We start from the raw sequence: 22284 nt of genomic DNA on the forward strand, positions 1-22284 counted from the left end.
CAGAAACGGGTTCCAAGACCAAACAGTAAGATTTCGGTTAGATCCGAGGGCCTTTATTTTCCCCCCAACGCGTCGGTAGAATTCCACTGCTGGAGGCAGTCAGGCGGTCGGTGACCGCGCACCAGGGATGGTTTCGGTGCAGTGACCCTGCCGGGGAGCGGAGGGGACCGCCATAACCCTCCAGCTGCCGCCCAGGCCCGAGTCCTCTCCCTCCCGCCACGAGAAGCATGGCGAAGCCTCCTGCCGGAGCACCGCGCGCCTGGGCCGCGTCCCGGCGCCACGACACCCCACGGCGCAGGACACCGGCCTGCGGGGCACCTGGCGGCCCTCACACCCAGCCACGCACCCGTGTGGCATTTCTCTGCGGCGTTATTTCCCGGTGCTGGTGCCCCCTCGCCCGTCGAGGCCCCTCGGCGGCCGCGCAGGCGACGGCACCCCCGGGCCGGGCCGCGGGAAGGAGACCAGCCCCGTCCCCGTTCTTCCCCGCCGCCACGTCGAACCGGGAGCCGCCGCGGCCTCCGCAGGGACGCGGCTGCGGCAGGCGCCGGGTGGGTGAGGAGCGCGGCGGCCGCCCCCCACGCCAGGCCGGCGGCGGGCCCGTCCCGCGCTCCGCCAGGCCCCAGAGGCGGTTAGCAGCCGCGCGCTGCATTGTGGGCAGGGCGAGGAGTCGTGCCGCCATTTTGTCTCTGTCACTCTCGGCGGCGGCGGCGCGGTCGGTCGGGAAGGAGAGGCGGCGGCGGAGCAGCCCGTGTTTGGCGAGGGGGGATTCGGCCAGGAGGACACGATGATATCGGCCGCCCAGCTCCTAGATGAGCTTATGGGCCGGGACAGAAACCTGGCCCCGGATGAGAAGCGCAGCAACGTGCGGTGGGACCATGAGAGCGTGAGTGAAGCGGAGCCGCCTCTCCCCTCCCTCCCTCCTTCCCATCCCCCTCGCAGGGTCGGGGTTTTGTCGTAGCGACGCGGACCGCGGTTGCGGGCCTGCACCCTTCTGCCGAGGCCCGGGGGCAGCAGCGGGGGCGGGGGGAAGGGATGAGGTGCTGGCCGCGGGTAGGGGAGGGGGTTCCCCGGACTTCGGCGGGGGTGCGGGTCGGGCCCTTCGTGCGGAGCCCGAGGCTGCGGGGCTCCTGCATGGCGGCCGCGGGGCGGGCTAGGCCCGGGCCGTTGCGCGGGAACCTGGCTGAGCCTTAAGAGGAGGAGGAGGAGGAGGAGGAACAACCGAGTGGCCGGGAGGGAGGAGGATCCCGCCATAGCAAGGCTGTGCGAGAGGGCTTGCGCTGTTGTTTGGGCTGCTGGGAGGGAGGGGAGAGGCCTTGTGTTTGGGTTTCGGCGCAAGGGAGAGAGGTGGTGTTCTCCACGGAGTGTCGATAAACGGGAATAGGGGTTTTCTAAGAGGCCTGTTGGTGGCTGAGATCTCCTGTGGGGAAAAAGAAAAATAATGGGGGGAGGGGATAGTGGAATTCTGCTCTTCTGGATAGAAGCCTGCTGGTTTGCACGAAGGGAGATGAGGCAAATGGTAGTAGTTTGGAAGACAAATGTCTCCGGATCTCTTCCGGAGTGTGGTATTGGGGAAGGAAACAGAAGGGTACAGACATACTGACTTAACTACCTGGAGGTTATAGCACAAGGAAGAACCGTAAGACTTTTGAAACTGAGGATTTTGATAAGAAAAGCTTGATTCCTTCTATCCTTCCTCAGAGGAATTGTGCAGCTCCTGGGGGCGGGGGCGGCTAACCTAAACAGTACTATTGTGTAGTAGTATTTATGTATTTTTTGTTAATGGGGTTGTTCGTTAATTTTCTGCAATAAATAGCTCAAACGACAGTTTTTAAATTATTTTGGAGTGGGGTTTCTCCCAGGTATGGTTGAGCTTTAATGAATGATGACTTTTAGTGACACCCATCGTAGTCGTATTGTAAGTTATTAAAAAAAAAAAAATCAGTGGTAGTTACAAAGTTCCTATAGCTGCTGCTTTGGGGAGATGAACACTTTTTTTCCTCATTCATGATACATTTTTTGGGTTACGGTATGCGTTAAAAGAAAGTGTCACAGTTACAATAGTTTGTTTATTACCTGTGTGGTAGGAATTTCTGTGGTTTAAGCTGCAAAAAGCATTTAGCTCCGCCCCCCCCCGTTAGCATTTTCTTGGGATGTTGTTGAGAGGAGGGAGAAATGCTTGCTTTTGGCTGTTCTAAATTGTGTCTTAATCACAGAGGTGGGAATTTCACGTTTTCAGATGAGAGTTATGCTATTTTAAAGATGGCTAATACATGTTTTAATTTGTCTCGGAACACGTGAGATAAGGACAAATATCTGTCTTGCCTTAGATTTTGCAAGTGCAAGGAACACCCCCCACCCCCTACCCGCTTGAAAAATGCTGCTATATAGGTAAGCTGTGCACATCAGTAGGAGGTTGTGAGTTCACGAAGTTTTCATGACCTTCTTAATGTGTTTCCAGACCTCTCTTACTAACCATATATCATTATTCAATTAGGTGTTCAGTTACATATTTTCTTTTGATTCTGAAAGTAAGAAGGAGTTGTTCAGCTTTGGAAATATGAAGTAAATGGCTTGAGCCATGTTGGTCCAGGTAGAATAGATAAGGGGATTGATTTGCTTTATTTGGTTTATTTCTTAAGGTGAGAGAGATTTTTTTCTTCTTTTTTTTTTTTTTTTTGCCTCATTCTCTTTAATCAGGTTCAGATTACTTTCTTCGTCTTCAGATGAACAAATTTTTCAATTTTAGGCTGAAGAGATTGACTATAACCCTAGGAATCTGTCTCTGAGCTGTTCAGTTTTGTTTCAGAAATGGGGCCTTGTCTCTTCTTCCCAGTCCTCCTTTGACAATTTAGAAAGTGGAGAGCTGTCCTGTGTCTTAAGGCCATGGGAAATTTACCGGCTTAGGGTTGGGCTTTCAGTCTTGCAGGAACTGCTGCTGTTTGCTCTGCTCCTGCTTTTATTTATGAAGTTTATAGGACCGTAATTAAATGCAACCTCTCTGAAAGGAATGTTTTCATAGATTCCTATAGTCAACTGACGAGTTGGTAAAAAAAAAATTTACCGCTGTTAAAACACGTGTTTCGGTTTGACTTCCTACATCACCTAAAGATTAAATTTGCAATGCTGACGTGTTTTTAAAGACAGGAAATGCAGATAAGGTTCAAATAGTAACATTAATTCATCTGCTTGACTGCTGTTTTGCTTTTCAAATGAAATACATATGCTAATGTCTTTTCTTGTAAAATTAGACATATATCAACATGTAGCCTTTTCAATGAGCATGTTGTACTCATACCAAAGTTTAAGATTTTGTGTCACATTTCATCAGTTTTAGATATGGAAGGTTATCAAAACAAGCTCATTTCTATTTTCTTTATAATTTGTAAATTGCGTCTAGGTGGTTATTGAAAACTATATGGAAGGTGCAATGAAATACAGGGTAGGAGTAGGTTGTTTTGAAGGTGTGGAAGCAGAAGCTCAGATAGCTGAGCATTTATTTGCAGTTATAATGAAACATGTTGATCATGTATTGTAAAGCCTTTTATGGAGCTTAAGATCTTAATTTAAAACTTTGATATGATTAAAGCCTTTAATCTTAAAAAAATGAAATCCCAGTTGCTGTATATTTCAGTATTGCAGCGTGTCCTTAGATGATCAATTCTAGTTTTGGCATAAAGGCTTTCTGTTTTCTATGCAGGAGGAAATTATTAGTATCATATATTTTAGTCTTTCTGCTTACTGTCATATCCGTAGACAAAGTATATTTCTGGAACAGTAACTATTGATTCACGCATTCTTGCTTTAATATGCCACCTATACAAAACAAGTTCATGTGGAAATAGCAATTGTGTAAGAGTTCTGAGGCTGTTCTGTAGCATAAGAAAGCCCAACATTGATTTCCCATGCTTTTTATAAGGCTTTGAGATTGTGATGGTTCATTCCTTCAAGGTAAATTCAGTGTTTTCAGAAAGTGAGGAGGGGTGGAAAGCTGTTACGGAGAAATGACTGTGAGCAGTTATCTCTGATAGGAATGCAGTTTTTCAAAGTGTAGGTTCTGTATTTAAAATCTGATTTTATGGTATTAGCTATTTATGATGTGTTACACTTTTATGGTTTTTGATGCCAGTACAAACATTGGTTTGCATCTAGATAGAATCTCAGATCTTAATCCTCCAGGGGATGAAGGAAGGGGGGCTTAATTAAGTTTTACTTGTTTTGGAAGAATACTAATAATGGAAGGTTATCTCTAAGAGTGGAGTTTGGGAGAAGGGCTTATGTTTATTTGGTTTTGGCTGGGTGGGCATTGCTCATAAAATGTCTGATGCATGTGAACTCTAATGGTTTCAAAGAACTCATCTATATGAAGGAATTTCCTAGGTTTTGGTGTGTAAGCCACAACCTGCTGGATTTTATTCTCAGCCTTTTTACTAGGAATTGTCTGCCTAAAGGAATTTGCTTACATGATCAGTTGTACTGATACTTGTCCATCAGTAAATAATTTCTTGCAGAAGAGGAACATGTTAGTGTAGAAGTCTTAATGATACAGAGCTGTCAATAGTTTCTTTATATAGGAAAGTTTTGAATTGGTTCACAGACTCTGGAAGAGCTAGCCATTCTTGCTGTCAGCTTAGTCAAATTTGAGGTGAAGGATACTACTTTCCCACCTCCAAGGGATTTCAAGGGTTAGTGAATTTGAGATGAAGAAGTGGAAAGTTCCAAGTGTCTGTCTGTCTATTCGTTCTAGTGTCTTACCAAAATGTGAGGCCCTAGGGGCTTTGAGACACAAGCTATGGCTAATCCTGCTGCAGTAGTTTGACAGTAACATTCCTGTCTGTTACATGTTCTTGGTAGCAGAGTCATAAGAATAATTCGGCAAAAAGGAATAAGTGCTTGTTACCTGCATAGGTAAATATCCATACTAAACTGCCTATTGCTCTGTTTCTGCAAATAGGGAATGTATTTCCATATTACTTCTGACTTGTGCTAAGTGCAGCAGTCTGATAAGCCATGGATGAGTAATGCCATTTGAAGCGTATCACCTCTGTTTCAGTCCTTTAATGGCTCTGTGACTCTTCGGCCATTTCTTGGCCCTTTCTATTCTTACTCATCATTGATCACTTAAGACCGACTGTAAGTGCAGCTGACTGGCATCTACAGCCTGTCAAGGCAAATGTAGCACACGGTGAAGCTAAGCCACAGTGATTCCTTTCAAGATTCTCTCAAGTAATGTTTTTCTGTGGAAGTAAAATCAGTTGAAGAACATAATGAAATAGGTATGAGAGAGGGAGAAAATTGCTGCAGATGCACTAGTTCTGAACCACTCTAATCTGAGTATTTGTCTGCAGGCTGCTGCTTAGGAGAGAGTGTCAAGTAGTTCACTAGGTACCATAACATCCAGAGCTAGTTAGGGGATAATTACTGCAGCTTTTCAGTGTGTGCATGTGGGAGGGTTTGTTGTTTTTTTAGTATGTAAATGATTAATACAATATGTGACACGTTTAAGCTGCATATTTTAGTATTGGTTACTACAGTTTTGGGCTGTAACCATCAGCTCGTAAGAAGAGGCTTTTCCTAGCAGTGCTGCTTCATAAAATAATTTTAATTATTTCTGATGTTGGTTTGTTTTGTTGTTTGGTGGTTTGGTTTTTTTTTCCCCCTTCATCATACTTCTGCCTCTAATAACTTTTCCTTTGCTCCTTTTGTTGCTACTTGTTTCAAAACTGTTACAGGCCAGTTGGCATAATTTTTGAGCTGACAGAAGACGTTCTACAACTCTTTGTACAGCATAATACAGTCAGGCTGTAATTATTGTGCTTTCTGTGTCTTAGGAAATTGTCTAATCTATCCCTGAAATTCTGGGGGGGGAGTTGCCATTTCACTGACCTAATGCTTGGATATGAGGATGAGAAAATGGAGGAGAGAGAGAATGTAGAGAGAAACTGTATTTCTATTGACTAGTACAGGAGTTTATCCCAGAAACTGCTCCCTTCAAATAACTTGATATTAAAACAAGGGATATTGCAGCTTTTAGAGAAGAGAGCCGATTCTGAAACCACATTTTGTCCAGTAACTTTCTCCTTGCTTCCCGAGAAGAAAAAAAGTTTGTGATTTTGTGTGGTGTTTTCTTAACTGTTCTTGCTAAATTGCTTCAGATAGGTGCCACAGTGTCCTAACCTGGATCACGGGAGAAGTATTCAAATTATATAGTAAAAGATATTTGTTTGTTTGGGTTTTTTGTGCCCATGGCTTTTTAGTAGAAAGCTTGATTGTTTTTCTGTGTAATCTGTAAAGCAGTACAGTTTTAACTTCTGTAGTCTGATTCGCAGTCTGACAGTTAGCATGGAAAAATAAATTGGACTGATCTGATTTGATCAACTGGTGTCACAGGCATTTCAGTGAGGTGTTGGTGTGGCGTAGGTTTTGGGTCTCTCTCCTCACCCCCATTTGTTAAAATACTTCAAAATGTAACTTAGGAAATAATATGTCACAAATCTTTGTCCACAGGATATGTGAGAGTATTAAGAACTAGGTTGTAACATGCAGTAGCAATTACTAGATTTGCCAAATATTAGGAACTGGTGCAACATAAAAGAGATGTTAGAAGAATGTCCAGGCTAGTTTTGGATTGACATGTTAGTTAATGGCAGTCATGTCTAGGGGAAGGGTCTGTTGAAGAATTAATTATTTAAGACTGCTTATGAAGTTACGGGTGAAAGTATTTCTGATTTTTGTCTTTTGGGCTGTTCTGAAGGAGATTTCTGTATTATGAACTTCAAGAACTGACCAACTTGACTAGTTAAGCCTATGTTCATAGGTGAGGGTGAATAATCTTTTTAACAAAAGCTGGTTTTATCCCATCATATGTTAAGTATTTACTAGCTAGACTAACAGGTTGGTTTTTTGCTAACTTCCTGGTGGTATTTTTCTGTTATCAAAAAGAACCTGACTTGCTAGAGTAAAAATAGGCTGTGTAAAAACAAAACAAACCCTTTTTTAGTTGGCAGGAAACCAGGTTAAAATGAATGTCTTCCCTGTCTGCCTTAAGAGGTATACAATGTCTCTTTGCATATCATTCTTAAAGTAGGGATTTTTAAAAGCATTGGAATGGGGAAGCTTTTGGATAGTTATCATCGTATGTGTTCTTAAGTCTTTTAATTGACGACAGAATCCTTGAGGCAGTACCTTATGTTTGAATGCTGATGGCTCCTGTTCTCCAAGGCAGTAGCATTGAAGAAATGAAGGCCGAATACAAAGTTGTTATAGACAGGCTAAGAGGAACTTGCTTTCATGCTTCCATGGCAGACATCCTCACTCCTTGTAGGTTTTCACGGTTAAGGAATTTCACTGTAACTTTTTAAGTAGTCCAATTGGATTTAATTACTTTGGAAATATCAAATACTATATAGTATTTACAAATAGGTGACACTGCTATAATCTTAAATATTTAGCAGTGAAATTAAGAAATACTATTATTGCAGTGGAAAGTAAGACTTTTGATGTTTTGTCATTAAGGTGCACCTTGTAGCACTTAACTACTACCAAGTAACACAAAGAATAGTGTATGTGTGTAAAATTTCCAAAAATTTTGCAGTGTACAAAGGGGATTTTTACACTATATTTTAGAAAATGGAAGTGATTACCTAAAATTGCCAGTTCATGAGGAAAAAAATGATGCCTGTTTCTTTCTTCTCCTCTGTCAGGTTTGTAAATACTACCTTTGTGGCTTTTGCCCAGCTGAATTATTTACAAATACCCGTTCTGATTTAGGTAAGTCTGTAAGTCGTGTCATTTTTATTCACTTATATGTAATTACAATTGAACTTTTGTTTGCAGACTACATTTTTATTATTTAATGCTCTGTCAAAACACTTTGAAAATAGGCTTTTTTATTTTTAAAGGATTGCCAGTGATACAGTGTGTTAAGAGCAATATTTATTCCAGATCCTACTTCCTCTGAGTGAAAAAACTAAAAAGCTAAATTATTGGGTGTGAGGTGGTTTTGTCCTGAAGTGTTGGCTTCTAGTTTGGTTTATTCTACCTGGGCAAGGTTTTAACTTATTTTTGTGTGAGTATGCTGGTTGGTTGGTTGGTTGGTTGGGTTTCGGTTGGGTTTTTTTCAGGAGGGGGAGTGCGGTGTTGGGTTGGAAGGGTCCTTAAAGATCATCTAGTTCCAAGCCCCCTGCCATGGGGAGGGACACCTTCCACTAGACCAGATTGCTCAAAGCCCCATCCAACCTGGCCTTGAACACTTCCAGGGATGGGGCATCCACAGCCTTTCTGGGCAACCTGTTCCAGTGCCTCACCACCCTCACAGTAAAGAAATTCTTCCTTGCATCTAATCTAAATCTACCCTCTTTCAGTTTAAAACCATTACTGAGCTTCTTTACTTTAGAGACTCATTTAATAGTTATTACTGAAGGCCATCTCTAAATTACTAGCAGTTTTCAAGCGACGGTATGCGGACAACATGTAGTTTGGAGACAGTAACTAGGAGAAACAGGCTTCTTGTCTCAGCGTTAATTTCCAAGTCCTTTGAAGAGTTTGATAGACTGGGGAAGGTGAGGAATTTTAACATGACTACCTTCATGAACTCCAGCCACATATGTCCTAATTTTATTATTCTGAAGATCAACGTTTTAAGTAGCCGGTTTATTACAAAGAACACTGGCTGGAGCTTAGAATGTGCTTAATGAAGTTACCCTTCATACCCGTCATTTTTCTTTTTCTTTTTTAAGGCCCCAGGTGTTTAAAGTATTACTTTGTTTGTGTAGTTTTACCAATGTAGAACTTGATCTGGAGATTCTGTTTTATATGAAGACTTTATATGTCATCCAGAATCTCCTTTGGTTTTATAATTGCTAAACCATATTGGCATTCTTTTTCTTTAATGTGTCTTTCAAATTCCAAGCAAAGGAAGCAGAAAGGCAGGCATAAAAGTCCTTGGGAAGTGTTTATAGCTCTGTTCTATCATGGTGCACAAACAAATGCTGGTGGAATGTGAATACGGCATTCAAGAATGCAAGCTCAAGCTTTTTGTGTGGTCTTTTTAGGTCCTTGTGAAAAAATTCATGATGAAAATCTACGTAAACAGTAAGTATGTTGGTTGATATGTTAATGCAAATAGTGTTCCTAGTGTGCTTGAAATTTTTTAAAAGCAACCCAACCATGAGAAACTAATTGCTTTTTGATTTACGTAAACTTTTATTTAAATGTATAATATTCTCTTACCTTGAGTGAGAATTTATAACATTGCAGGTCTTGTAATTTATTTTTCATATATTATGGATTGATGTGAGCTTTCATTTTTAAAATATTTTACCAGGTATGAGAAGAGCTCTCGTTTTATGAAAGTGGGCTATGAAAGAGACTTCTTACGCTATTTACAAAGCTTACTTGCAGAGGTAGAACGCAGGATTCGAAGAGGCCATGCTCGTTTGGCACTGTCACAGAATCAACAGTCTTCTGGGGTGAGTCTGGAAGAATCATTGAGGCAATTTTTCCTCTAGATAGTGTCTTCATGTTCTCTCTTCTACCTGAAGAGACAAGGTATATATTTTTTTCCAGAAGATTCCCCTTAGATAAGTGTCTTCATCTGTTAGCCAGCAGATTGCATCTAGCCCTTATGGACAAACCAAGTGGCTCCACAGTCAGCAAGAGTCCCTCTCTGTTCTCCCTAGTCTCTGTTTCCTCAGAATCAGTATCTGTTCTCTGCCCTGGAACATTAATCCTGTCAAGTGTTGTCTTTACCCTGTTAACCTCAGTTTACCTTCTCTCCCTTAGTTGTATATTCCTCATTCTCTCCACTAGTAAGCTGTATCACGGTGATATTACTGAAGTAGGCAAGTACTGGGTCTTTCAGCAGCTGATGGAGCTAAATCCCTCTGTCAGCTGCCATACTTAGGCAGTGGTCTCTTTCTGCTCCAGCACCATCATTGGCAGGCAGTGATGGAATCATGGAAGTTTGAGAAAGAAATACTTCTGTGCAACTTTTCTCAGTTCCAAGCTGCATACTAGACAGCTGTTAATGAAAAGCTTAAACTGACTGGGAGAAAAATGTTATGTGTTTACTCCACTCATTTTTTTTCTTGTCCCCTGATGGATTTGGAGCAGTGAGTGTGGCCTGTGCTCTCAGAGTTTCATGACTGCTAGGGCGGCCTTGCTCCTTTTTGCTGCCCCAGTTAATTGTTCTGTACAAAGTCCAGTTGCTTCAGAAGGAGCTGTGGACAGTACCCAGTCAAGAGAGCTTATTGGCTGTGGAGTAGAGCAAAGGTTGTGGGGGAAGCAGATACAAGTCTATTCTGGCAGCCTACAGAGAGGACATTACTAACGAGTACATTTGGGATAAAGTGAGGTTCTTTTTACATTTATGCTTAGAAGTTAAATTTCAGAGTCCACGGAACATCTAAGTCAAACTTGAGTCTCTGCAAAGATACGTAATAGTTGTCTGGCAGTTGCAGAGTTTAAATTTAGGACTTTGAATTCAGATGTCTTACCTTTTATGGACTAGGGCCTTGAACGTTTTTGTTGATTTAGGAGGAATTAGTGCGAGTAGAAGTTGCTTCACTCGGCAAGAGTGGAGTAAGCCATGTTGTGGAGTGTTATCTTAGACTAGACTATGATTAGTAGGTCCTCATGGGAGAAGAGGCAGGAGGAGGCTGTTCCTGAAGTGTCTCTGGAATATGAGAAAACATACATTCATGTGTTTTAAAGATATTTTAACAGGAAAAAAAAAAAAAAAAAAAGACACACTTGTACTGTTGTACTGTTTGGCAGGGAGCGGGACCTACTGGTAAAAATGAAGAGAAGATTCAGGTGTTAACTGACAAAATTGATGTACTTCTACAACAGGTGAGGTTTTTTCCCCCCTGTAACAGAGACCTCTCGCCTTTGTTACTTGATTAAAAATTATACTTGAGTTTTTTTATTGTCCTGTAGATTGAAGAACTAGGTTCAGAAGGGAAGGTGGAAGAGGCACAAGGAATGATGAAACTTGTTGAACAGTTAAAGGAAGAGAGAGAATTGCTGAGGTCTACAACTTCAGTAAGTAATGTGTTTGTAGTTCTGTCAGACTTATTTCAAAATTTGGTGCAACAGTACGTTCTTAAAAACCTTGTCCTTACATTGAAGGCATGCAAGTTCTGTGCAGAATTTATTAGAGACTAACAGGATGTGTAAATGTGTTAATCCAACGTGTTGATTTAGCATGTTACCTTAAGAGTGGGTTTCCTGCACACAAATTATGAAATTATTTACACAGCAGTCCTGGAGGTGAACTTGCATCTTACTGTAGTTCAAGTCTCAGTTAAACTTTGCCGTGTAGCCTCTGCAATATTATTTTACTGAATTACTAATCTGGCTGTGTTACAGAAAGCCCTTGTGTTAGGGCTGTGACTAGAGACAAGCATCTGTCTGATTTTGAGAGCTACAGAAGCCAAGGATAATGTGTTAAGTAGCAAGTTCCTGTCAATAAAAAGGAGCTTATGTTTAAACATTATATTTTGATGTTTAATATAACGCTCAAATTGTGATTCCTGGTTTGGTTTTTAAATGTTGCAGGCAGCAGCGTCTGTATCCATAGTATATGATTCATGAACATTGCACAGCAACGATCACTTGGATTTATGTTGAAATTTCAGTGTATTTCTCGTATGTCTTTTGAAACAGTGAATTCGTTTGACTACCATCCTTTCAAATAGAAGCCCAGCATTCCTTTTTGTATTTCTTCATGGGATATTGTAGCCTTTTCATTCCTTGAGACATATTCCATGGTTATTCTGCAGCTCCAGACATTTTAGTTGATGGCAAAGAAATAATCTTAAGAGAAAACTGATTCTTATTTCCTTAATTCTGAGATTGCAAGGAAGCTGCAGATATGGTTATATACATATTAATCCTTTGCAGTGAGGAATAAGGTTTGTTTTCTGTGTTTTCTAATTGACTCTTCCCTTGTGGCTTATGTGGAATGGGTGTATGTAGCCTATTTTTGCCCTGTTCATCCTAGTAGGTGCAGTGCTCCAAAGACAAAGCATGTGGATATGATTTTCAGCTTTCACTAGTGCCTAGGATTTGACAACAGTAACAGTAAAGTTCTAAACCTCTTCACTGGCTTCTGACTAAAACTTTTCTTTTGCTTTATCAAATATTTTTCTTCTGCAGACAATTGAGAGCTTTGCAGCCCAAGAAAAGCAAATGGAAGTTTGTGAAGTTTGTGGAGCCTTTTTAATTGTAGGAGATGCACAGTCCAGGGTAGATGACCACTTGATGGGAAAGCAGCACATGGGTTATGCCAAAATAAAAGCTACTGTAGAAGATTTAAAAGTAAGCATCTTCTTCCGGTATTGAACATTTAAAAATTGCTTGGAGGCTTCCTAGGGTAAATAAAAGGCTGTCCAGTAGACTTTCTCAAATGGGTGAAATACTCCAAAGATGGTACATAAAAATTAAATGGAATCCTACATTGCCCATTTAGTATTATGTTTGCACTGACATCTTTGTTGTATGTGATTACACTAGATAAAAGCAAAGATGTAAATTCAGGTGGGAATTTTTTGTGGCCTTAGTAAAGAACTGTAATGCGGCCTCTTCTAGTGAGAATGACAAGCGAAAAAAGCTCTGCAAGACAAAGGATTTCAGTTTCAGGGACTTTAGAAAGTGCTTCTATGTAGGCTGTCCTTTGCTTGGAAAAAAGAACTGAAATCTTTTAAAAGCTTAAGCTTCTACATCCTCAGAATGTATAAACTAAGTTATATTGAATGATTTATCTTGAGTAATCTTCATTTCTTTCTGTGAACTTTTTCTTAAGGAAAAGTTACGAAAAAGAACAGAAGAACCTGACCGTGATGACAGGTTAAAAAAAGAGAAACAAGAACGAGAAGAGAGAGAGAAAGAGAGGGAACGGGAAAGAGAAGAGCGGGAAAGGAAGAGGCGACGTGAAGAAGAAGAAAAGGAAAAAGAGAGGGCTCGTGATAGAGAGAGACGTAAAAGGAGTCGTTCACGGAGTAGACATTCAAGCAGAACATCTGACAGAAGATGCAGCCGTTCACGAGACCACAAAAGATCAAGAAGCAGAGAAAGAAGGCGAAGCAGGTACGCGTGTGTGTGTGTGTGTGTGTGTAAGTATTTTCATGTAACTTTCCAAAATGTAAAAATCTTGTGGGGACTTGATCTGTCAGCCTGGGTCACATCACTCATTTGTTAGCTTCACTGTTGTTTTCTCTTAAGTGAATACACTTTGTTGGTTCTAAGGTTAAGCAAGTTTTTGCTGCATGTTCACTGTCTTCTCTCCGTTTTTGGAAGTAGATGACACCATTGTGGTGGAAGTGGTCTTAGGAGGGAGCTTTGAGTAGACAAATGCTCCCAAAGAACAGGGTCTTTTTTTTGGTTGTTTTTTTTTTCCTTAAGTTGCCTTTAATTCATAGGATATTTTTAAGCTGTGTGGTTGAATGTTTGAGTAAATGACAAAGGCAGTATGAAGCCATGTACTGAGAAATACTTATACACAGTATGCTAAGGCTTGTTTTAAATATTTGTTTTCTGCAAATAATCAATGTATTAGAAAGTGCTACTGTTTTACTATTTTATCTTCTGAGTTAGATAATACCAGCTGACATATACATTTTTTAAATTTTCTCTGAATGTTAAGGAGTCGTGACCGAAGAAGAAGCAGAAGTCATGATAGATCAGAAAGAAAACATAGGTCACGCAGTAGGGACAGGAGACGATCAAAAAGCCGGGATCGGAAATCGTACAAGCACAGAAGCAAAAGCAGAGAGAGAGAACAAGACAGGAAGTCAAAAGAAAAAGGTATGTTTGTGTGAAGACTGAGTTTGTATCAAGTTCTGAAACTAATCTTTCCCTAAAGTCTGAAAAGCTCTTAGCCTTTCAGTGAGTGACTGAAAGTTCTTCTTAGCATCAAATCAGATGTGGTTTTATAAGCTGTATACGTTGCTGTTAACCAACTTGAAACATTTTGTTCATTCCAGTTATTGTTAATGTATGTGCGTGCATACGTGCACCCTAGTGTCGACCTCTTACCTGTTACAGTAGTTATTAAAAGCTTACCACTTTGTCTGCAAATTAAGTGTGTGAGGATTTTGATGTATTTTAAGACCTGTTTACCTTTAGAAAAACATAAGCCTGTAATCAGATTTTCATAGTAGTGAATATCTTCTGTTGTTCCTACTGTTAGCAGATATTTCTGTAATTACCCTTTTCTGGTACATGTTTTGTGGGAGACTGGTAGCTGCTTTTCCACTTGTACCATCTATTACTTCTCTGCACTATCGTGTTTCCTTTATTTTCCTTTAACAGTGCTTTTAAGTTGTTTTTCTAATCTATGAATGCAGTCCAAGATAAATCTTGCAGAATTTCTGTAATGCTCTAAATTACAATTGCATGCCCTCTCCCCAACCTCCTGCTCTTCCCCACATCCTTCCCCCTTGTTGTTTTGTTTTGGTTGGTTGTTTTGGGGGGGGTTTGGGGGTTTTGGGTTTTTTGGTTTTTTTTGTTTTGTTTTGTTTTTTTTTTGTTTTGTTTTTAATGAAGTGAGATTTGCTTTGTCAGTTATTCAGGTGAGTCTCAAAGGAATGCAGTATTAGTCCTTGGAACGCTTTTATAGCAGTACATGCCATGTACAGCAGCATTGATGGTGACTCACTGCTTCATCAAAGGCTGGTGTTCAGAAGCTTTACCTTTAAGTAAGATTAAAAAGAGCTACAGAGAGAACACTAGAGATTCACATTCTGTGAAAAAATACTAATTCACTGTTGCTAAATTTCCCCCTTTAAAAGTCTTTAGAAACTTCTGGAGGAATGTAATACTAACTTTGGGCTTAAACTAGTGGCTCTGTTGGGGTGCTGACTAATGTCCAGTCTGAAACAGCCACCCCACTTCATTATTAGAGCTGACCGTCAGTAATGGATGAAACAATTCTGTTATGTTTCTAAGGTACTTTTGAGGTTATCTGGAATGAAAGGTGCTATGCGCATGTTTCTGGATTGCATAGGCCTGTTTGCCCTACCCTTATTTTTCCATATTTATCCAGCAGATTAGTTCCGAAAATGTTGGTAATGCTTCGTGTATTTTCTTGCCTGACTTCCTTGGACCGTTTTAATTTTTCTGGTTTATTCTGTGGTGCATCTTTAGCACTGATTCTTCTCTTATTTTGCTTTGCCCTTTACGAGCAAGTGGTTTTTAGCTGCTTGCTCCTTGGCAGTGGGACTGATGCTTAGTGATTGAGTATTGTAGCCTGTATCCGTCCATTTGTTACTTTATTCCTACCTGATACTGTGCCTTTTTTGCCTACTTTATGAACACATTTCTGGTACTTAGTCAAGAATGTCCTATTCAGTATTCTGTGTGTATCTGTGCATATAAATAACTGTGTTCTTATTTATTCAAATTTGGTCTGTTTTTGAGCTTAATAGCTTTTCAGTTCTTTCTTTAATCCTTCCATAAATAGAGGAGCTAGTGAACTTTCTTCAGCATCTCAATATTTTCAGTTTTAACTTGACTGATTTCCTTGCTGGCCATTTTATTTGCTGCTTGCTACTTTCTTCCTCCAGAAATGAGAACAGTGAGGTGATGCTATGAGCTGTGATGAAAATTCCACCTGGGAAAATGAATTACTTTTTTTTGACTATGTAGTCATGACATCTGTAGAAACACAAGTAGGCCTTAGAGCAGATCTATAATGCTGAAGAAGTTTATGTTTTTCCCTTTGTTGGAAAAATCTTTAATAAAAAAAGAAGGGGGGGGGGGGGGGAGAAAAAAAAACAGACCAGTAGTATTTAACAAGCAAGCATTGAATTTCTATGATGAAGCTGTAAACACCATTACATCCTCATGTTTGCAATGTGGCATTGTAGGTGGTTAAGTAGATATATGAACCTCTAAAAGCTATCTGAAGTGTGTGGCTGGCTACCTGCTCTACTGCTTGCACAAAAAGAAGTAATGTAGAAGTTAAGACTTATTACACTTACTGCTACATTGGGAATACTGGTTTCAGAATCTAACTGTCTTTATATCCACCATTGATCTGCAATTATAAAAGTAAGCAGCAAAGGCCTGGCTGTAACTATTCATGATAGTGCCTTTCATCGTGAAATCTCAAACTGCTTTATAAACATGAATCTTAACAGGAAAAAAAAACAAGGCACAGTTGCCCAAGACTTGCCTACTGTTACACAGCATTAAACTAGTGCCGTACTTTGAATATTCAGAAGTCCTGACTTCTTGTTCACTAAAATACTGTGGAATACAGTGACCTTTAAGATTGTAAGAAAAATGTATATGTAAAAATGGAGACACTTAATTTCTGACTCAAGTTTCAGGAACAGGGATACACTTGCTAAAGGAGGGAGCCACCAGCCATAAACACCAGCTCAGCATTAGCTTAATATAAACCAGCAGAACGCAACTACTGTTCAAGTAAACTAACTTCAGAGTAGGTGGAATAAATAGGTGGTTTTTTAAGGAAAGGAAAACATCTGTTCTGCGAGTACCTTCATTTTATGAAGGGTTAATACTGGAACATGCCTCCAGACCACTTTAACTTGGCTCTTTACCTTCCTTAATCTGGATTCATATACTTACATAAAAATAGTTATATTTGTGATTGTGTTTTCATGTTAGTGATTAAACCTCAGCAGATACTGTCAGAACACCCAAACGCTCAGTAATACTGCACATTATGTTTGACTGATTTTTGCATTCCCTGAACAGTAAAACCATTCACATTATCCTGGTAAGAATTCTCACAAAATATATCTGTTGCCCACACAAACTCAATCAGAAAAATGTGCATGTGTTGAATCAGGAAGCAAAGTCAATATTATGTGATTATACCTAATAGATCACAGCTGAAATAATATAGACAGTTTCAACAGCAAACTAATTGTATGTGCTTTTAAAGAAAGAAATCTTATTGATGGAAAATACAGTGGAGGAACTTAACTGCTTGCAGATACTCCAGGAGTTGAAAGAAGTTCAGTTGCTGGACTATTTGTTGAATATACTTTCTCAGTTCTGCTTGGCAAACTGGAGGTTTGCTATGGTAAACCTATCTTACTATTTAAGTTTTTAGAAGAGTTTCATCTTTCCTACCACAGTTTAATAGTACTTTTTTAACCTTAAACAAAATTACCCTTCCTGACCAAATTCAAGAAACAAACAAGACAGAACAAAACCCTGCACACTGCACATCCATAGGGCTATTAAGATCTACCATATCTACATAGGACAGAAGATAAGATTATTGGACTGACTACTAGTCCTCTGCGGGGAAACAAGACTACTATTCCTCAATGGATCTACGTGTGCATCGGAGATACCTATAAGACACAAAAAGAAGACTTTTTAACAAGGTTAGTTAGAGTGCAATCTACCTGCGGAGTTGCAAAACTGAGGGCAGACAGATACAAAATTACTAGTTCTTCAGTTAGCTTTTTGACATCGCTGAGTGCTTTCTCCAAGCACAGTGCACTGGATGTGCTGCTTCAGATGAAACCTCAGTAGTAGTGTTCATTAGGCAGTTGCCCTCATTTCTGTGTGGGGGCTTTACCCCTCCCTTTGGTGGTCTGTTTTAAAACAAAGAAGTTGGGATGTTGCTTCTCTTTTAAAGCTTAATTTCTACTTTGTCTTCTGGAATATAAAAGTGTGTTATGCCAGTCTAGGTGATAACGTTATTTAAAATAACTTTTTCAGAGTGTTCGATCTGTGTGCTCCTGTGTTGGGGATATATATATATATTTATTTATATTATTTATTTTAATTGCCCGGATAGCAGGGAATAATCAGAAAAAAGAGCATGAATGTTGTTCTGTATGATGACATCCGAGAGGTTGGTTTTTTGGATTTTTTTTTTCTCTCCAAAGTGTCTTTACTGATAAAAAGGTTGAATATTATGGTGTGAAATAATACAGAAATAATTGATATTTTTATTAAATTTGCAAATACTGAATTTACGGATGAGGCACGCAGCTCTAATACTGAATGTTTTTCTTCCCATGGAAATATTTTTACTTCTGGCTTCCTTCCTTCTTTGAAAATTATTGAGGAAAAGATGAGTTTTTCAGCAGTGTAGCAAACTCTTCAGTCAGCTTTCCAATTCATGATGAAATTGTGGGGTCCTTCCCATCTTGCTGTTCTTTTGCCTTTGGAAAATAGTGCTTTTTATGTATCTTCCAAACTGTCTCCCCAAGCCTTTTTAATGAGTAGATTAAAAGTGACTGCCATTTCTATAACATTGAGAATTAATAATGCTGACAAGCGTGCAGCTTCTGTGACATACCATACAGTAAAGTTAATTTTGATCGTCACAGTGATCCCCACCTTCAAAGCTGTCGGTGCTTAATATTGTTTGTTTGCACAAGTATTTGATCGTTTGGGGTTGCTAAGTTTTTTTTAATTGGCAAGTATTGATTTATTTGATAATGCACTGATGCATCGTCCCACCACTCCTTTCTGATTCTGTTTTCAAGAACCATATTCAATGAGAATTGTAAACCGAAGAAGGCCATACACATCATAAATTAAAAATTGGGGGCAAAAAGAGTCCCACGATAAGTAAGGAAGCCATGCACCATAATTACACATTTGCCTAACTTCTCAACTGCCTCTTTACCCCCAATCTGTATATTTCAACAGACAGCCGAGTAGCTGCCTCTGTTAGGAGGTCTGTCCTTTCTCCTCTTTTCCCCACCCTGTACTGTCCCCTTTGACCTTTTTTTGTACCCTCTGCATTCCAGCATGGTAGTCTGAAGCCTATTCCTGTAACTTTTTGAGTATTACTGTTATTGCTATAGAACATAATTGTCCCATTTTGTATGCAATATATATCTCACATGTGCAATGTTTGTTTTTACTTTGAAATCCATGGTCAATGTCTTCTTTCATGGCAGAAAAGAGGGGATCTGATGATAAAAAAAGTAGTATGAAGTCCAGTAGTCGAGAAAAACAGAGTGAAGACACAAATACAGACTCGAAGGAGAGTGATACTAAGAATGAGGTCAATGGGACCAGTGAAGACATTAAATCTGAAGGTGACACTCAGTCCAATTAAAACTGATCTGATATGACCTCAGATCAGACAGAGGTAAGTGCATTATTTCAAACTTTGATTAGGGCTTTTTGTTACTGTTTAACAGTGCAGCGTAAGTATGCACAGATGAAGATGGAACTAAGCCAAGTAAGAAGACATACTAAAGCACCTTCTGAAGGAAAAGACAGTGTAGTCCTGCAAAACATTTTGAGGTACATTGTTTTGTCTCAGCTATTTTGTAGCAGACTCGTGCCCCCATTAGTGTGCCTCTTTGGGACATATTTGTAATATAGTCACCATAGAAAAATTAATTATCCTTTTTTATTTTTAGGGATTTTGTTATCGTTTTTTTAAAAAGTTGAACTGTTTTTGTATTTAAGTCCATATTGTGTTGGTACATCAGCAGAAACTTTTGCTTTAATACTTAATATTTGAGGCACATGTTGGACTACTTTGTTTTCATATAAACTGCTAGTATTTCTTTGTCAAGGATGTTTCTAGTTTTTTTGCTTTATTGCCTTGCATTCTAATGCAGTTTGTTCTGTAACTCGAGAGCCAGTAGCATTGGATTGATGGAAGTGTAGGGTTTATGAATTATTGCAGCTGACTACCATACCTCACACAGCGTTGGTGTTGTGAGCGGCCCATGAAAAGCCAAATTAAAAATCAAGGATTCAGTCAAACTAAGCAGGTACTCATGCCAGGTACTCCTTTCTCTACCCACATCCATGTTTGAATGCTGTTGCCTGTAATCTTTAAGCTTACTGTTGTGTTTTTGATTTTCAAGATAGTGAAAAGGACTTTTTGTGTATTGTGTGAATACTGTAAATCTGATGTTAACAGAATGGAATTTTCTTTCAACTGTATGTAGGGATGCAGTGCTGCCCAGAATTAGATATCTTTAAAGAGTTTAAAATGCAATAAACACTACATAATAATCGCCTTGTTACTTTCAATGCAATGCAAGTCTTTAAGAGGTATGTGTTTAATATTTCCTACTGTGTAGGAGAATTTGCAGTCAGCCATAGTACAGACAAGTGGAATGGCTGATAACAGACTTCTAAGGCAAATGTAAATACAAAGACAGATGCCACCAAATGATTACAGTGTTCATGGCAAGAATGTATGCTGAGAAACTGTTTGTTGGAAATGAAACAGCTAAACAATAGGAAATACAAATACTGTATTAAAAAGAAAACTTGAAGTTTTTTCCCCACTCTTGACATAGCTTTCTTACTCTTACAGAAGGTCTTTAGTTGTATTCCTGAAATAAGGAACTAACAGTGGAGAGTACAGCTGATAAATGAGCTTCTTGCAACATAATTTGTTACTGTAGTTTCATTATTTATGCTAGGACTCTTAAACACTTAATGTTGATTATTAAACCATTAATGCTACATTATTGCTTCTAAAGCCAGTCATGTTCAATGTTGACATTTTTGTAGAGTTAAGATGACAGCTAACAACTGGGCCAATATATAGGAATGGTAAACTAAATGCTCTTAATGCTGTCTAATTGTCTGTTTTCCCAAAATTTTGCATTATAGGACTACTACATGAAGAGTCTGCGAAGACAGCGGAAGACAGCTTAAACTGAAGATCTGCTTTAAAATGAGGTGAAAGAAAGCTGTAGTGGCGTAGAAAAATATAAAGTTGAGTTAGAAATTTTTTTTTTTATAAAATTTAATTCAGGACTGGTGTTTCCTCCCAGAGTTCAGAAAGATGTGTTGATAATAGCACATATGCTACTGAGAATATAAGTCCTGTATCCTTTTTTTCTTTAAGACTTTTTAAGATAAGAAACCAACATAACCTGAACACATGGCTTGCTCAGTGTTTAATTGCAAGTTTTCATTCTTGGACTTTAAAACACAAGAATAAATGTTTAGTATTTGTGTGAATCAAACTAAAATGAATCCCATTTTTACAACTAAGCTATTCCTAGCTTCTTGATATACAAGAAATGGAAATAAAGTATCTTTGAATTTCTGTTACAAATTTGATTGTCTCTGTCATTGAACGTTTAATATTAAATAAGTTTCTTTCCTAATAAATCTACTCATGTCTTCAAGTTTAGTCCATTAATTTGGATGCTTAGTTATTCTGTGGTGATTGTGGGTTTGGGTTTTTCTGGTGCCATCAGTTAGTATTTCAAGTTTACTTTTTCAGCAGTTAGACGGCCGTTGGGATTCTGTGTCCCCTAAAAAGTGCAGCTTATGGTGCAGTTGGTTAAGAAATTTTAGAAATCCTACAATAAAAATGTAGGCCTTAAGCCTTTATGAAGTAGTTTAGACTTTTACAGCATTAACAGAAAGATGCCACTGCTGACACTGGCCATCAGACTGCCTTATATTTGCACTGTAGTAGCAGTGTGGAATATTAACGCAGTTGGTAAGCGTGCACAGTCTGCATGTTAGAACAGATACAAGGGAAAGGAGACTTGCCTTATGCTTTCTTGTGAAGCTATAGTGCAAGCAAGTTTGCTTCTTGTTGGAGAAGAACTGCACTGCGTACCAGTCAGCAGCAGAGACAGTAAGGTGTACTTCAGTGATGTGTCTGTAAGGCATTGAATTTACTATTTTAAAAAAAGCATTATCCTTCTTATTGGTATTCAGGACTTGACTATACATGTAACTGAAGTCAACTATACATGGACAAAGCACTATTGTAATTTGCTTGTTCTAATTTTGTTGTGCCTTGTATTGTCTGTTTGTGGAAGTGCACTCATAAAAGGATCTGCATGTTGGTCCCTCTGGTGAAATGGAGTGCTGTTTTTTTGATAAGGAGGGATACCACATGCAGACAGCCATGTTCCCTTTCTGACTGATACCGTTTTAAAGCAGCCACCCATACAGGGGCACAGGGGATTGAGACTGGGTGGTGGGTTTTTTTGGAAAAACTTAACACAAAAAATTAATGCAAGTAGGAGCAAGTAAAATTATAACAAAGTTCTAATTATGGACATTGTATGAACACCTTTTCCTTTTGAAACTTGTGTGAGAGAAGTGATTCAGCTGCTGCCTGAGTGTGTTACTACTTCCAGTGGCTAAAATGTTTGTCTTTTACCTTCTGTTGCACATACTTGTTACAGGACTAGCATTTTCCCTTCCTTATTTTGCAGAGGTATAAATGATAAAATGAGGTACCTTGTAGTAAATTGGACTGAGATTCAGTTTCTGACATGTCTGATGGTGTAATCTTTCCCTAGTGCACTGAAGAATAAGGAAAAAGTCTTATCTTTCAGA

The 22284-nt window shown here is 39.4% G+C and overlaps 1 protein-coding gene across 6 annotated transcripts; it reads left to right on the top strand.

The window, feature by feature from the left end:
• The first annotated feature begins 653 nt into the window (after nt 1–653).
• Nucleotides 654–21097, top strand: LUC7L3 (LUC7 like 3 pre-mRNA splicing factor). Of its 6 annotated transcripts, XM_030015441.2 has the most exons (13): nt 654–883; nt 7701–7767; nt 9051–9090; nt 9323–9467; nt 10774–10848; nt 10936–11040; nt 12157–12318; nt 12803–13086; nt 13643–13803; nt 18900–19040; nt 19146–19251; nt 19665–19730; nt 20587–21097. In XM_030015441.2, exons 1-12 carry the CDS (start codon nt 785–787, stop codon nt 19687–19689), a joined length of 1410 nt encoding a protein of 469 aa, XP_029871301.1. In that variant the 5' UTR covers nt 654–784; the 3' UTR covers nt 19690–19730; nt 20587–21097. The 6 variants fall into 6 exon arrangements, 5 of the variants coding, with proteins under 5 accessions (XP_029871301.1, XP_029871300.1, XP_029871299.1 ...); XR_005932521.1 differs by having other exon boundaries at nt 19146–19730; XM_030015440.2 differs by having other exon boundaries at nt 19665–21097.
• Nucleotides 21098–22284: the final 1187 nt, after the last annotated feature.

The sequence above is a fragment of the Aquila chrysaetos genome, chromosome 5, assembly GCF_900496995.4.
Source record: "Aquila chrysaetos chrysaetos chromosome 5, bAquChr1.4, whole genome shotgun sequence".
NCBI lineage: Eukaryota > Metazoa > Chordata > Aves > Accipitriformes > Accipitridae > Aquila > Aquila chrysaetos.